The sequence below is a fragment of the Leucopleurus acutus genome (assembly GCF_964270905.1).
Source record: "Leucopleurus acutus genome assembly, chromosome: 7".
NCBI classification, from domain to species: Eukaryota; Metazoa; Chordata; class Mammalia; order Artiodactyla; family Delphinidae; genus Leucopleurus; species Leucopleurus acutus.
Window position 1 is genome coordinate 8,337,466 of NC_139150.1, and position 17,418 is coordinate 8,354,883.

At 47.0% G+C, this 17,418-nt stretch overlaps 1 protein-coding gene across 3 annotated transcripts in view; it reads right to left on the bottom strand.

Moving 5' to 3' along the window:
- Positions 1-17,418, bottom strand: part of GARNL3 (GTPase activating Rap/RanGAP domain like 3) — a gene marked incomplete at both ends in the record, with an annotated part of 153,893 nt that overhangs the window by 17,943 nt on the left and 118,532 nt on the right. For all 3 annotated transcript variants that reach the window (XM_082843295.1, XM_082843293.1, XM_082843294.1), the window contains 7 exons: positions 1,836-1,994; positions 4,664-4,839; positions 5,397-5,513; positions 5,875-5,973; positions 10,917-11,028; positions 14,243-14,317; positions 16,000-16,104. In XM_082843295.1, coding sequence (XP_082699421.1) covers positions 1,836-1,994; positions 4,664-4,839; positions 5,397-5,513; positions 5,875-5,973; positions 10,917-11,028; positions 14,243-14,317; positions 16,000-16,104 — 843 coding nt within the window. The remainder of the gene's footprint in view (positions 1-1,835; positions 1,995-4,663; positions 4,840-5,396; positions 5,514-5,874; positions 5,974-10,916; positions 11,029-14,242; positions 14,318-15,999; positions 16,105-17,418) is intronic.

Genomic DNA, 17,418 nt, shown 5'->3' on the forward strand with positions numbered 1-17,418 from the left:
TAAACGTTTTCTCTTAGAGAAAAGTTTTGTATCTTTGCTTTAAAAAGCATATCGAAGAAAGGACAGAAAAATTTAGGACAGTTTCTCACAGCTTTCAGAGAAACAAACACAGAAGTCATCAAAGAAAACTTTAACACATTTTTTCCTGGGCCTTCATGAATCTTAAGAGACTAGTTGCCAGGGAAGGATTGATTCAACAAAGACCTGCTAGACCCGCCTTTTTCTGTCTCTTTTGTCTGGTTGTACAGAGTTTTGAAAAGCAAGAAGGGGCAAGAACTTTCAAAGGCCGGATTGGACCCTTCCTCCTCAGAAGTCAGCAGCTGGAGAGATTATAGGTTCCCGGCTGCTGGGATGGACGGGAGTCCTGGCTTTAAGTTAGGGAGAGTTTCAGGATAGATTCCTTCTCCTCGGTCTCTATTAGGATCACCTGGGGGAGACTCAAGACCAATTGATTCCCATAGCATACACCCGGGAATTCTCGTTTAACTGATCTGGGTGTATCAGAGCACTGATGTGTTTAAAGCTTTCTAGGCAATTATAGCCAGAGTTGAGAAGCAGCGTGTACCAGTGGTTCCCAAACTTTCCCACATCACCTGGGGATCATCTGAAAATTCTAAAGCCCACGCCACACCCAAGGCCAATGAAATCTCTGTGGGTGGGACACGGGCATCGGTAGCATTTGAAGCTCCCCAATGACTCCAACTGCAGACTAGTTTGGGTGCCACCAGTATATATATGTGAAAGGACAGACTAAGCTGTAATTGACAACAGCTGAAGATAAGGAGCCCTAACTATATCTAGATGCTTCTTTTTCTGACTTTTCTATTTTTTAAGATCTTCCTTTCATTAGGTGTTAAGTCTTCTTCGTACAGTAATTAGCAATTTTAGTGCATATTTAGGTAGGGCTTGTCCAAATATAAATTGTATTTTTAGATTTCTGATAAAGTATAATTAAATCCCTCAGTCTCTTTGACAGATCTGAACAGGACTGGGGGAAGCCTGTGGGTTTGGAAACTCTCATCAGGAACAATGTTCTCCCTGGAGACAACGTCCTTGTTCTGCTGTGTCCTCGAACCTAAGCCAGAGCGCTGGCCCTGCACCATGCAGTCCTCAAGTGGCTCAAGTGTTATCAGGCCTTGAGCTGCTTCATGGAGATACGTGGGCTGAAGAGCTCTGTGACCTGCTTGTCTGTGTGGAGCAGCTCAGTGACAGGCACTCCCAGGTGCTGATGCTCGGAACCCATGAGGTCCTCTTTCGTGCTTCAGTGCAGTTTCGGGTGGGCCCTAGATTTTGTCCAAATCCAGGACATGGTTGTTCTCTGTGCAGCTCAGGCCAGGAGGTAAGGACCCCCAGTGCTGATCTGCTTTTTCTCTCTCTCCTAATGGTGTTTCATCCCTTCTTCTTTTCCTAACAGCCTCTAAGGGGATGGAGACGTGGGCTGTACCCTCCCCTGCCACCCAGGCCCCACGCTGTGGGTCTGCAGGTCCTCTGAGAGCAACCTTACTCTCCAAAGGCCCTTCCAGTACGAATTACCAAACAAATGTTCTCATTTACTCAGTTCTTTACATTTAGCTTTTTGACTCTTCATTCCTCTTTTATTGGGAAGGATGGAATGGCTGGGGGAGGCCTGGAGAAGCTGAACAGGGCAATGGGCAGTTACATTATACTGAACCATTTGGACCTACAAAGATGGCAGCCTAAATAGTACATCGCATGATACTGATATGATAAATAATACACAATTTTAAAGAAATCCTCATCACGGCATGACAAAGTTAGAAGACACAACTCCTAGCCTTCTAGGTTCCCACTTGCCCCCATATCTGTCAACTGACCCTGTTGGCTTCCACATGGTGCAGCCTGAAGGCCTCCCCCGTGCTCTCATTCACCACGTCGAATTGGTGCCGGTAAGCCACGCAGATGAGGTTGTCACTCTCTTCCGATGGCCCATCTACCAAGGTCATCACCGAGGGAGAGTCGGACAGACAGATCTCCTGTGTGGTGGACAAGGATGGGGGAGAAAGGGATGAGGACAGAGCAGCCACCTTCGTATCAACCCCCCACTGCCCGCCCCCGTGCAGAAGAGTCCCCCCGCTAGGCCCCTGCAGAGCGCTGTGCTTGCAGGGGAGGCAGAGGCGGGAAAGGACGGGAGGGATGGTGCCAGGCTTCTCCTACAGCCTGTCCTCGAGGCTCAGCCCTCTGTCCACTGCAGAGGGGAGAGGCCAGGAAACAATTTTACAAAAGCAATTCAACAGTGTGGCCTGCGTCAGCCTTCAGACTGTCTGGTCCCGTCCTGTCGTTTAATAATAATAATAATAACAGCTAATGTTAACAGCTCCAGGCACTGCTCTCACTGAATCCTCATAACAACCTAATGAAGTAGGTAAGGCTGTTATTCTGTGTTACAGGTGAGGAGACTGAGGCTCAAAGGTCACATGACTTGCCTACGGTCACATAGTTTATATGTGGCAGAGCCAAGATTTGAACTCAAGAAACCTGACTTCAGAGCTTATACTCCATATAAATGCACATGCTCGGCATAAATACTCATTAAGACGGCTAAGCACTGTATGAGAAGACTAACACCTATTTAAAGCAAGACTGTAACTTGCTTTAACTGTTTTGCTATTCTGTCCCCTGGAATTGCATATTAGCAGAAACTGAAACACATAATTCAGGCAGCTTTAAGTCTAGGCAAAAATAACTTCTCAGCTCACTTATGGGCCTACTCCACCTTAGTGGCCAATGGTTGACATATTTGACACCTTAATGTACCATGGTTTTTATTATTATTTTTTAATATGTTTTACTTATTTGGCTGCTCTGGGTCTTAGTTGTGGCACGCGGGATCTTCATTGCGGCATGCGGGATCTTTAGTTGTGGCATGTGGCATCTAGTTCCCTGACTGGGAATCGAACACGGGCCCCCTCCATTGGGAGCACGGAGTCTTAACCGCTGGACCACCAGGGAAGTCCCTGTACCATAGCTTTTAAAAAAGCTAGAATGGGGGGCTTCCCTGGTGGCGCAGTGGTTGGGAGTCCACCTGCCGATGCAGGGGACACGGGTTCATGCCCCGGTCCGGGAAGATCCCACATGCCGCTGAGCGGCTGGGCCCGCGAGCCGTGGCCGCTGAGCCTGAGGTCTGGAGCCTGTGCTCCGCAACGGGAGAGGCCACAACAGTGAGAGGCCCGCGTACCGCAAAAAAAAAAAAAAAAAAAAAAACAAGCTAGAATGGTAAGATCGGGAAGGGCCTTGATGCTCCAGGAGGCTTCTCTCACAGGCTCCACGCTCAGCCCAGTAGCAAATCCTACTGACTCAGGCAAAGGGGCAGCTTTGTCCACCACACCTTTCCACCTGCCAAGGACCAAAGCTGACCTCGTCTCCTGCCAGGGCCCTGCATCAGCCTCTTAGCTGGACTCCTTATTCCACTCTTGGCCCCCTACTCTCTCCTCTGTCCAGTAGCCAGCATGGCCTTTTTAAAACCTGCCACTTCTCTGCTTCAGACCTTCACAGGGCTCCCCCTTTTGCTCGGTGTCAAAGCCAACGTCCTTGCAATGGCCTTCAGGGCCCAGGAGAACCTGGTCCCCATACACTGACTCCTGTCTGTCCCCTCGGCTGTAGCCGCCCAGCCTCTTGGCTGTGCCTTGAGCCGGGCCACTGGGCCCTCGCTGGCCGCTCCCCTTCTGCCCAGAGACCCTTTCCCCAGAGACCCTCATCACTCGGTCCCATCTTTCATCTGGATCTCCCCTCAAAGGTAATCTTTTCTGAGAGGGCTTCTGAGATACCCTTTCTAAAAGAGATCCCCTACCTCCCCGATTCACGATCCTCTGTTTCCTTACCCTACTTTACTGTTATCCTCAGGACTCATAGACTTATTGGCCTATTTCTGTTGTCCTGCAACTAGAAAGCAATCTTCACAAGAAAAGACACTTTTTTCTTGTTGTTCATTACTGTATCCCCAGGGCCTAGAACAGCATCCTTTTTTTCCTCCTTCCAGTTTTATTGAGATATAATTGACATACAGCATTGCATAAATTTAAGGTGTACAATAATGATTTGACTTTACATACATCATAAAATGATCACCACAGTAGGTTAGTGAATATTCATCACCTCATATAAATACAAAATAAAAGAAAAAGAAAACAGAATTTTTTCCCTGTGATGAGAACTCTTAACTTCCATATATAACATACAGCAGTGTTATTATATTTCTCGTGTTGTACATTACCCCCCTTGTACTTATTTGTCTTACAATGGGAAGTTTTTACCTTCTGACCACCTTCCTCCACTTCCTCCTCCCCCCACCCCCTGCCTCTGGTAACCATGAATCTGGTCTCTTTTTCCATGAGTTTGTTTTTGGAGTATAATTGACTTTAAAACTGTGTTAGTTTCTGGTGCCCAACATAATGATTCTAAATTTCTATACGTTTCAAAATGATCTCCACTAGGGCAGCATCTCTGGGTGCTCACTGGTACGAATGAGCTGGATGGAGTCGGAAAAGCCCTGTTCACCTTAGTCTTCTGGGGAAGCCAGGGCAACAGGCGAGGGCTTCCCCAGTCAGTTCCTGAACGCCAGTGGATGGCAGACTCTGGGTGAAAGGAGGGAGTCCGCCTCGTGACACCTTGGCCGGGAGCCAAGCGATCTGATGAGAAAACCTACCCTGATGTACTGGAATTCTTCAACAGGTGACTCGGGCAGGGGAGATGACAGTGACATGCCGGTCACCCCGCTTGGCTTGCTGTGTTTCCTCGTGACCAGAAGCAGTTTATTCCGAATGGCAACCACGATCCTCAGCTCTCTGCTATGGTGAGTGTTCATGGCATACAAGTGGCAGCCTGGGAAGAGAAATCCATGATGCTGAACACACTACCAGAGGTGGGAAGCCCCCAAGCTTTGACAATTTGGTAATACCTAAGAACCCCGGAAATTAAGCATAACCCAGTGAAATGACTAAGAAACGTTCCCGCCACTAGGCAAAGCGGGGACTTGAAATAGAAATTAGGTTGAATTACAGGACAATTAAGGAAGTCATGTTCCCTCTCTATTAGAGTTTGTGGACTTAGCTTCACACCCATTACATGATATGAACTAAAGTGAAGGGTGATCAGAGTTCCGGGAATCAAAGTCTAAAAGTCTCTTTTCACAGGTTTGCTCATAGAGCTTAACTCATTCCCAAACTTGTCAAACCAGACCTAGAATTTCCTTGAGTCCTCAACCTGCTTTTCTATCACTCAAGCTGTCTTAGGGAAGCAGTGATGCTACCTTTGTGATGTTTCCAAGTGAAAACAAATAAAATCAAACTCCCACTCATTTTTCTTTTCAGTAAAATCTGGGCAGTCTGAGAAAAAGATTAATTGGACGGAAACCACCAAAATATGAAGAATCGAGTCACCTTTGGTTTTCTCCAGCTTGTTTTCTCTGCAGTCATATTTGCCCTTCACGGCCTGCTTGCCCTCAATGCCCCTCTGCACAGCGCTCAGCCTGAAGACAAAGAGGCGGGCGTCTTTCCCTGGTGGGATAAAGCAGACAGAGGAGATGGATGGAAAAGTTAAGATGACCTGGAAGAACTGAAAGGGTGGATTGTATAGGAAAACCACTGCTCAAGGAATCAGAATTTGAGGTGTTCCAGAATCCAGGAGCAACCCGGCATCGCCTTTATGTAATGATGCAATCTAGGATGCCCCCCCCTTCTCTCCCTCACCATCCCCTCCTCAGAGGACATATGGGCCACCAAGGCCCCCGAGCCCTGGGCACCAGGAGAAGAAACAGCTGGCACCACTGATGCAGCCAGAGCCCCACGACCCTTGTGTCGGCTGCAGGCTACACGCTTCCCTTCCTCCCAGAAAACGTCACCTGGAGAGGAGTACCACCTTTGTCTGCTCTGAAAATCAGAAGGTCCAGAGCCTCCAGCACATGCATCTGCTTCACGGGCAGAGTTTTGTCAAACACTGGCACTGATGGAAGGTCATCTGGAAGAGGAAACCTGGTTACCCGATGCTGCAACCCAGCCCACACTTTCTAGAACCTACAAAACGTGCCTGTGGGTAGTTTTGGACCCCGGTTCTCCCTAGGTGAGGAAGGAGGACAGTTTCTAGAGCTTTCATAAGGGCTACCCAGAAAGTTCAAGCACTAGTCTCCTCTTAGCTCAGGGAGAAGGCCTGGCATTTCTTTCCCAAAGGCATTCACAACTCCATACAGGGCCCCTAAGCTGTATTCTTCTCCTCAATGTTCATCAAAGAAAAAGCAGCATCTCCCAATTCCAATTTTTGCTGGGATTATTCCAAAGAACTGAATACCAGGTTTTAAAAAACGCTAATAAGCTTAGCCATTTCTCTTGAGCATTTTCTGACTTTTGGTCATGTTTGAAATCACAGCACATCTTAGGTTATTTTGCATATTTCTCAAGAAAGCAAAATTAGAATTTCCTTTTGTATATAAAATAAAAACAAACTTCGTATTGCAACATGCCCTATGTCCACGTCAATAGTAATTTACCTATAAATTTTCAGTATTTCTCCATATAGGAATATGAAATCTCCTTTTTAGACAAAAATAAAAGAAGAGAGAAATATCAATTACGTTTCCCAAATAACAGGAAAAAACGAATTTTAGTGGAAACGTTTGGGAAGACGTCAGGTAAACCGATGATTAAAGACACTGCAATTATACATAGGATTTGTTTTTACGCTTACTTACTGGGATCTTAAATTGCTAGCAATTACTTTGCTCCTGGGGGTCCCTTGGACAAAGAGGGCTAAAAGAATTAAGGCTGTTCCATAAGCAAAGGGTCTGTTCTGAGCTTGACACAGACTCAGGGCAAGGCAAGGATGTCCCAGGATGGTGTAGACGTATTAGGCAGAACTGTCTAGCTGACTCTTTACCTGCACTTTGAAGACAGTTAGGTCTTCAAGTGTTCGGCTGTGGGTGTGGGTGTTTCCTTCATTGTAATTTAGGCGTGAGAGGCCCTGAGGATCTTGGCTCTTCCAGAAACCTGTCTGTCTGGGAGTTCGTCCCTCCCTGGATGGTGCCCAGGAGGGAGCAGAGCTTTTATCATCCCACTCCTGCAGGCCTGTGAGAGCACTGTCTTTGTCAGAGCACAGAGCCTGCTAGGCTCTTACTAGACAGAGGGCTTGGCTCTAGTTGCCCTTCATGATCGGGGCTAATGTAAGTTCTGTGACAGCCCATCAAACATTTTCCTGCTCCTCTAGCCCAGGCCTTCCCTAGAGGACTGATTCTCGGGCTCTTTGTGCTTCTGCGGGGGCAGACTCAATTTTTCAAACCATGAGATGATCATTCCAGTACTCATCTCTATGTTTGACTAAGTGACTATGCTTGTTTCATTTTGCGAATGACAGTTCACATACACTGTGAGGGCTTCCTACATGCCAGGCCTTAATGCTAAGTGTTTTACGTGTCATTTAATGTAGATTTCCCAATGACCCTACTAGGTAGGAACTTCTAATACTCCCATTTAACAAATGAAGAACCTGAGGCTCAGAGGTGATAGAAAATTGTCTAAGCTCACGTCTTGAGCTTGCGGAACCCAAGTCTGTGCAAGGACAAAGTCTGGGCTCTTAGCCAGTGTTGTAGCCTAAAAACAGCACTGCATCCCTGTGGATTGATGGGGTGAGCACGGGAAAACTGTGCCGTAAGGAATTAATGTGACAGAAGCACTTCATTTTACAGTTAAAACAGAGGGATACCGTGTGGCTGCCTGACTATGTACAGAGTAAATTAGCATTTATTCTCCAGTCTTTCTCAGGTGGCTAAACAGGTTTATATACAGCACAGGAAGGAAGGGAAGGAAAGGATATGAGAAAGTGACGTGGATTCAATGACTATTTCATAACATGGTTTCCTTCTTGTAATCTCTTTACGAAGAAACTATCTTTTAGAGCTGGCTTTTCTATTACTGCAAAACCAAAACAAATGGTGATAGCATATTTAATCAGTATTTAGTCTCCCTTCAGAGTAGGTTTTGCTACACTTAGAATGCAAAGAATCTTGCTGTTTAATAGTGACCTTGAAAGGAGCAGACTCTCAAGGGGGTAAGTCTAATGAAATTAAGCAGAGGCTAATGGGATAGAGTAGAACTTGGCTTGAAATGAAATGGAGAGATTCACTCACAGAGATAATTCATAATACAATTAAGTGTAGACAAGAAAAAGGTAAACAAAGAAACAACAAGAGAATTATGGCTTAAAAGCAGAACAAGGAATACAAAGAAAGCCTTAAGGGTTATTCTCTTTTTAGCAAAGGCAAACAGGGATGCATTACTGCATAACTAGGACATGAAAGTAATAATGTGAGTAATACACCTAAGCTGGTGGTGGGTGTATATGGCTACCACCTGTGTTAAGACAACGTCCCTCAAGTTTGAAAGAAAAGAATTTCCTGGCGGTCACAATAATCCTTATATCTGACACTTCCATTACATTTTGGATACGTAAAGGTGAAAATTGCAGAAAGGGACTTGGTAATCTTGGTTTGGATTTTACATTTACATAGAAGCAACTCAAACAGAATTTTTTTTTCTGTTTTTAGTCAAGCCTTACAAATAGTCACTATGAAACATACTTTCTCTTTCCTAAAAAGGCCAACAGGTAGAATTTGACATTCTTTTCATCACAAAAATTTTCATAATTATTTGCCCAGGAGTATAGTCTTGGAAATCTGCTTCAAGGTAAAGACAGTAACATTGGTAGAGTTTAATTTAATTTTAATAAAATGTAGTTGGTTTAGTGGAGAGAGCACTGGACAAGGAATCACCTCTGGGTTCTGGTTCCAGATGTGCCACTAACCAGCTGTATGGTCTTGGGCAAGTCACATCATTTCTTTAGGCCTCCGTTCCTTCATCTGTAAAACTAAGAGACTAGACTAAACCCCTAAGGTTTGTTTTTTTTTAATAAATTCTTTTATCTGGTTGCACTTTGAGCAAAATCTATAGATTTTGTTACCTTCTGGCAAGTTCATAGGGATAGAGTAATGATGACAGTGACTGTTCAGTAAGTTACTGCTGTGTGCCAGACGCTGCTTCAAGCACTTACAGGTAAGTAAGTAACTTCGTGTAACGTCCGCATCTCCTCCCTGGCGGTTAGGATCATCATCCTTATTTTGTTTAGTTCATCATTTCCCATTATTATAAACTATTTTATAGCTACTTAAAAAATTACCCCCACTTTAGAGAAACCTGAAGCTCAGAGAGGTTTTCTTCAAGATCACAAAGATTTTCTAATTGTTTTATAAAAGTTTCTAAAATGAAATACTTAATTTAAATTCTGAATTTTAAGTTATCTGGCTTTTAGTACATTAGTTATATACACAATTATATATGTGTATATACGTGAATTTAAAAAATTATGTTATGGATACAACATTTAAAGATATAGCAAAAATAACAGATAAGGTCAGAAATAAGTCCATTATAAAGTCCTGTCCACCTCTCATCGTCCTACAGGAGGCACCTAGCACGGGGCCGGAACACGTGCTGAGTCAGGGACTGAGGAGGGAGTAAAGGTTGAGGCCAAGGATGGGAAGATGCTGCAGTTTTAGGCCGTTACGTTACTCTCACAGGAGGTGGCCTTCAGGATGCTCATAAAGCATCACTATGGTAACCAGAGACCGGGCAGCCTGCTCCTGGGCACAGAGGGAGGATGTGCCCTTGGAAGATGCTGTCTCTACACCTACGGCTCCCTCTGAAGCCCCAGGACATGACTTGCTACTAGTGTTTAGCTCCTTTATCATTCATTAGGAGTCTGGAAGAATCCAAGGGGCCTCCTGCTGGAAAGGACCACACAGTCCTTGAGGCTAAATTAAATCCCCACTCGAAGTTGAATGCCCTCTACGGCATCCTTGCCAAGGTCATGTCTGATTGGTGACTGATCTGTGGTGACAGGGAGCTGACCGCCTCCCTGGGGGCAGGCTGACCCATCCGGCTGTGTAAAGTTTGGTTTTATATTGAGATGAGATCTGTCTTCCTGTCAAAATCTTTGTTTCTCTATCCACCAAATACAGGTTATCTAAGATTCTTATTGTTTGTTTTGGATACTGAGTACTTTTCGAATTAGAAATCTTAAAAGAAAAAAAAAAAGCACTTCAAGAGAGAGCATATCGGGCTTCCCTGGTGGCGCAGTGGTTGACAGTCCGCCTGCCGATGCAGGGGACACGGGTTCGTGCCCCGGTCTGGGAGGATCCCACATGCCGCGGAGCGGCTGGGCCCGTGAGCCATGGCCGCTGAGCCTGCGCGTCCGGAGCCTGTGCTCCGCAGCGGGAGAGGCCACAACGGTGAGAGGCCCGCTTACAGCAAAAAAAAAAAAAAAAAAAAAAAAGAGAGAGAGCATATCCCTGAGACAGCGGCTCTAAATAACAACCTGCCCTTGTCAATTTTTTTTTTTTTTTTTTGCGGTACGCGGGCCTCTCACCGTTGTGGCCTCTCCCGCTGCGGAGCACAGGCTCCGGACGCGCAGGCTCAGCGGCCATGGCTCACGGGCCCAGCCGCTCCGCGGCATGTGGGATCCTCCCAGACCGGGGCACGAACCCGTGTCCCCTGCATCGGCAGGCGGACTCTCAACCACTGCGCCACCAGGGAAGCCCTGCCCTTGTCAATTTAAAGTAAAATTTTGGACTCATGATAAGTATTTGCCGCAAAGGAGATTTTCCTTGCAGGTTATTTGATATCCACAGACTGATCGGAAGGGATGAAACTGTCATGCATGCCCGCGCCCACCCCCCAGCCCCCACGGCCCTGGCTTGCCTGTTGAAAACAAGGGAGTAATTTTTAAGGAAATAAAGCTCTGCTAAGGACACTGCTGAGGACCCATTTATCTAAAGGGAGCTGATCGGTGGTCACCCATCTTAGAAGCACTACAAGTTATACAAAGAGAGACATTTGAAGGAGCAGCTACTCACTAACCATCCACTAGCAAGACGCCAGCATCAGTGGAAACCAGCAAGGCCTGGCCCCAGGGATCTGCACACACGGCTTCGTGAGGGAAATTACTGCAGAAACACTGGGGCTCCCAAGGCTGCGAGGCAACCAAGCATCAGAAGGTAAGTGCACCAGAAAGAACACACAGGCCCATAGGTGGAAACGCACAGCACACCACCACCCAAAACAGCAACACAGATGCCCTCAAACCCTGGGAGCTAGAAGGGCTCTGACTCAGTTACCTTCCTTAAGAAGAAAAGTCTCCTTCCAGAAACGCATGCAATAGGAAAAGGCCGGAGTCACATGTTTCTGGCACCGTGACCAGAGTCTATATCGGAATGACACCCCACAGGGGCAATCGGAGCATTGGTAACGTTTTCTAAGCAAACGTTTCTCTTTATTATAAGAGGAAGTCCCACCCAACTCTCTAAACAAAGTCAGATTCCTGTGTTGCTGATTCGGCAAAATTATGAAACCGTACACAATGCAAGAAGTTGACATCGCCTTAACATGAAAATGCTTACTGACCCACTTAGGGCTACAAATCTTCAAGAAAAAAATAACACCTGTTTGTAGGAACATGGCGAGGGCTGTTGATGAAACCCACTCGTGTTCCCCCATGTGACATTCACATCATGGAACTCGCATCCTTAGTTTCATTCCATGTCGGGCAGGAAGAGTCAGCACCCCCTCACTGCTGCCTCGGAGCTGCGGCCGATGCCTGGAGTCTGCAGGCGCTGTTCGTGGCTTCTGAGCCACACCAGAATCAGGGACATTCCCAACCAAACCATTAATTTCCCTCCAAAGCATGTGGCTTGCCCTCAAGGGACAAGGAAGTCTGTGGAGATTCTCAGGGACGAATTGAAGTCCCACGTCTTCACTTTTACCTGGGGCTGTACAAGAGCCCGTGTGCATGCGTAGGTGTGTTTGCATGGGCCGGGTGAGCGCACGCTCGCACACTCAAAGTAGAAGCGATGGCTCTGAGGTCACCTGCAAGGGTGTCATTTGGGATGAGGGTAAACACTGTGTGCATTATTGCTGTCTTAGAGATGTATGCTTTCCCTTTATAAAACCCAACAGCCGCAAAATGAATATTCTAATTGCTAAGATGAGGCTCAGGCTGTTGTGAAAAGATCACACAAAGAATGTGAAGATATCTTATAAACTGAAAGAGGGCTGCACAAGTGCAGGTCATTACTTGGAATGGCAATTATAAACTGAAAGAGGGCTGCACAAGTGCAGGTCATTACTTGGAACGGCAATTATAAACTGAAAGAGGGCTGCACAAGTGCAGGTCATTACTTGGAATGGCAATTCCCTAAGATTTCCGGAAATTCTGAGTTTGTGACTTAGAGCAGGAGGATATTCAAAAGCAAAGCCAATGTAAATGCCAACTGGGCGACAGACACAGACGCTAGAGCATTAGACACCAAGGTGGAAAGCCAACTCCAAATAACAGAATGTTCTCTGCGTGCAGGACACAAGATCAGAACACTTATGCAGAACTGGGGTTTTTAACCCAGAAGATCTAGGGGCCCTGAGGATCCAGGAGGGCTTAGGGAGGTCCGTGAAGCCCTGAAACTGTGTTCAACGTGCTGTATAGGTGCCATTCGTAATTTTAATGGGCTGGAGTGTGTGTGTTGGGGGCAGGAGGGTCCACTGGCTTCATGGGCCCTCAAAGTGGCTGCGGACTGCAAGAGTCTGAGGCCATCACGTAGGAGGTGTCAGCGATGAGAACTCAGCCCCAGACCCACAGACGCTCTGGTCTGAGGCCTGATGGCATTTATCATTGCACTGGACTCCCCGCTGCCACATGACGGGCCTGGTGCAGATTCTGAGGGCGATGGTGTGGTCTTCGGGCCTTTCTGCCCAAGCCCAGAACTCTTTACTGGCTCCCTGCTAAGGACATTAACACAGCTCATGAAATGATGGATGCCCAGGAGGCTGGCAATGCCCATGCTCCGCAAGTGGAGCACTCTCGGGAACAGCATGTGGGACTCTGGCCTCTGCAGAGCCAACTGCACCACAGTCCATGAGGGCCTGTCGAGTAGTGCTTCTTCAAGGATGGCCTGTGGCCCACTGGTAGGTCATGCACTGATCCAAAACATGGAAGCTCTTTCTTTGTCGTTTACCGGTGAACAAGTTTCTTTCATTTTTATGTACACCTAAGAACTTCTTATTAAGAAGGTTACTAAGTCTTACTGGAATTTGTTATCTATAAAGGGCTTGACAACACTGCAAATTCTACTATTCATAGGAACAAGCAGATAGTGGGAATTTTTGCAACCTTTGGAACCTTTGGAAAAGATGCTTTGCCATCGGTCTTGTCTGAAATTGGCTGTGGTTCTCCCGCATCAGTTGTATTTTGAGCTCATCATTTTCTTGAAACCAGACTTTAAAGTTTGTAGGTTCTGCAATTCAGATACAGATCGTCCATACCTTTATTGCGAAAGCAGAGGTATTCGTAATTCTTCTGCTTCTACGATGGCCATTTCTCCAGTGATGCAATGTCTGTGGATTTGTTCCATTTAACTACCTTTTACCTATTCTGAACATAGACATATTTCAGTATGTAGGGCATGGGCTTTACAGTACAAATCGTGCAAACAGTAAGTTTGTACTGCGACTTGTTTTCATTGTTTTCTCTCGTATGCTGGATGACCACCTAGTTCTTTTTCCACAGAAAGTGGAAATGAGAAGCAGATATTCAGGCCACAGAATTATTGGTTTGGCTGAATGAACTGTAGAGGAAGCAGTGGTTGCTCAGCTGTGGTCCTCTGACCAACACCATCAGCATCAACTTGTTAGAAATGCACATTCTCAGGTCCCACTCAGACCGACGGAATCAGAAACTCTGGGGGTGATTCTAACACACACTAAGGCTTGAGAAATACTGCCCTAGAGCCTTGCCATTTAGTGTGTCCATGGTCAGCAGCACAGGCACCACTTGAGATCCTGTTAGAACTGTAGCATCTTGGCCCTGCCACGCAGAGCTGTTGATGAGAACGTGCACTTGGTCAGGAAGTCCAGGTGGTCTGTAGGCACACAGGGCTTGAGGAGCACTGCTGAGCCCAGTCTGCTTGCCCAGGTCCAGTCTAGCAGCTCTGCTCCTTCAAGCAAAGGCACAGGCACGATACGGAAACAGGGAGGCTCTCACTAGATGCTGCCCAGCTTAAACTGGGGCTTCCCCTGCGGGCTCTGCGGTAGACAAGCTGTTCCTCTCCTGCCCCACAAACCTTTCTAAGAATCTCAATAACTTCACTGAGGACAAAGGATATTCACAGCTGAACTCGAAAGCATCATCGACTCACCTCTTTTTTACAGATCCCCGCTGCCACCAAGCTTGATGGGGCATCCCCTCTCACGATGGATTTCAGTTTCAGCGCCTGACAGAACAGAGATCTCTTTCAGTTTATCGGGCAGGAAAACAACAGCAGGATCAACAAGTATGATTTGAAAATTTTTTTTTAATGAAACAGGAGTCATTTCAGGCTAAAGTTTCAGGTTCCCATGCTGCCCTAACATTGAAGATAAGGAACGGAGTCAGCTGGACCTGGTGAAGCCCTCATGGCTCCAAATGTTTTCTGTCATTTCAACTAATCAGTATATCAGTACAGTGATTTCCAAACCATCATTGGAAATGATGGTATTGGAAAAAATCCCCAGGCCCCTCCTCAAATTTGATGAATCAGAATCTCTGAAAGTAGAGTCAGGGTATCTTTTTTTGTTGTTTTTTAAAATATTTATTTATTTGGCTGCGCCGGGTCTTAGTTGTGGCATGTGGGATCTAGTTCCCTGACCAGGGATCGAACTCGAGCCCCCTGCATTGGGAGCATGGAGTCTTAACCACTGGACCACCAGGGAAGTCCCGAGTCAGGGTATCTTTAAACATGGATCAAAGTTGGAGGGCCCCAGTAACAGTGCACCTGCTTTGGGAAAAGGTTATCTTTGCCGTTAAGCTTTCCTGATCACCTTGCTATTGGCTTCGACTTTCGGGTCAGAACCTTGTCTGCAGCTGGCAGCTCTCCTCCTCCCTCTTGTGACATGGGACCAAGGCAGAAAGCTGTGTCACCTCCAGAACTGAGAAATACTAATGTCACGTAGGAGCAAGGCAAAGGGGGAATGGTTTCCTCCAAAATCTGGAATAAGGTGATGCCTGGGAGCCGCCTCACTGTGACGACTACTTCCAAGCGGTAGGGGGAATCCAGGTCTCCTGCGAGGACACCCCCTATGTGCTGACTCCTGCCAGGGAGGAGTTCAAGGTGCTTTCCCTAAATTGGCTCCCCACACTTCAGAAAATTCCTGGGAGGCAGGCAAATGATACATGCTCCCTTATCAAGAGGGAGCCCAGCCCGGGCCCTGTGGCCTCTTGCTCCCAGCCAGTGTCACCCCGCTTCAGCAGAGGGCTTTCCTCTCACTCACGCCTGCAGAGAGCTACACCTACCTGGTTATCAAAAATCTCCTTCGTCTAGGGACTTCCCTGGTGGTTAAGAATCTGCCAGCCAATGCAGGGGACACGGATTCGAGCCCTGGTCTGGGAAGATCCCACAGGCCGCGGAGCAACTAAGCCCGTGCGCCGCAACTACTGAGCCTGCGCTCTAGAGCCTGTGAGCCACAACTACTGAGCCTGTGCGCCTAGAGCCCATGCTCCGCAACAAAGAGTAGACCCCGCTCGCCACAACTAGAGAAAGCCTGTGCGCAGCAACGAAGACCCAACACAGCAAAAACAAAAACAACAACAACAACAACAAAAAACTTCGTATAAACAACAAGGTCCTACTGTATAGCACAGGGAACTACATTCAATATTCTGTGATAAACCATAAAGAAAAAGAATATGAAAAAGAATATATATGTATAACTGAATCACGTTGCTGTACAGCAGAAATGAATACATTGTAAATCAGTTATACTTCAATAAAATTAAAAAAAATTCTCACTCGTGGTTCCACAATAATCCTAAGAGAAGTGACAGAGCTCTTCCAGGAGTATGCAAACGTAACATTCTTTGCAGGTGGGCCATCTGGTTTGGATGTCAGAATAAAACAGGTGTCAGAATAAAACCCACCTGCCCTATTCTAACGAACTCTGCCTGGCGGGCCTCCTCTTTCTTCCGTGCTGACTTGGGCGACTCTGGCAAGACATCACTGAAAGATCGTCTATTAAGCATGTTCTGAAAAAGAAAGACAAGTTATGAATTCCAAAGATGGTTGTCAAATCTCATCCTTCGGCTTCTCTTAGTGCACACACCTATTTGTCCAAATGGTCCTACTTCTGCCTTCTCTATTCGTTCTCTCAATAAGCATCTATGAGGCACCACTTAAGTGCCCGCCAGGTCTGTGCTAGACGCGAGGGATTAAGGAGCAACAGGGGGAGAGCCTGCCCCATGGGGGCTGAGAGCACGGGCTCTGGAATCAAGCTAACCAGCATCCCCCCTCCCACTAACTGCCTAACAATGTGGTCGGCCACCACGCTGCACAGCCCCAAGGATGCCATTCTCAGAGAGGGGCACCCCTGGAACACGACGTACAAAATTCTATGTGAACGGTGCTCCCTGGAGTTGTGCAGCTCTCTGGCCTTCTGGGTAACTTCGGGCAAGGGAGTTAATTTCTGAGTCTCAGTGTCTTTGTGTGGCTAATACCGGTCTCTGAGGTGTGTTACGAGGACTAAGTGAGGAAATGCATGGAAGGTGCTTGGGCACATACTCAGTACATGTTAGTTTTCTTCCAAACTGCCGAGAACTGGGTGCACGCGTGCAATGAGCAAGTATTGGCTGGGCATCTACGGCTCTGCCGGATTTGGGGGATGTGAGGCACGTGGTCTGTGTCCTGGTGGAGCAGAGTCTACGGGGGAGACAGGTTAAGTAGCTGGTGGCATGACTGGCACATGGGATGACGTCTATGAAGGGGAGGTCCGTAAAGCACGTGGATGCACTTAACAGGGGCACGTGGCTTCACTGGGGGCTGGGGAAGGCTGCTAAGGCAGTGATGTTTCCGGTGAGACCTGAAGGACATCACGTATTCCTCTTGGTACCCTCTCTTCACCGTTTCCTGACTTTAAGGAAAAAAGGGGATGGACAGATTGCCAATTATGCCTGGCTCTTTAGGGCCCCGGGGTTGGTCTGGACCAATCCCTGTGAGTAGTTAGGGTGTATCGACCAGCCAGAAATCAAGGGCACCTGTAAGATGGTGGTGGTCACTGTACTGAAGGGAAAGGACTGCACGAGCACCAGCTCGTTTTGATGTTCGTCATCTCTCCGGGCGGCCACCTGAGACCGGACACTGCATTTATGTTCACACATCAGTAGCAACTCCTTTTGCCGGAGTTTGTAGTTGTACCAATTCTAGGGAAGTCTCCCCCCTTGTTCTGCGCTTCCTTGTTAAATTTGGGAAATGCTTCTAAACAACGATGATTTCATTTTGCATTAACACTCGTTAACCACTCTGACGTGTGGCGATCTCGCACTGAGTCTAGAGGCCTCCAAAAA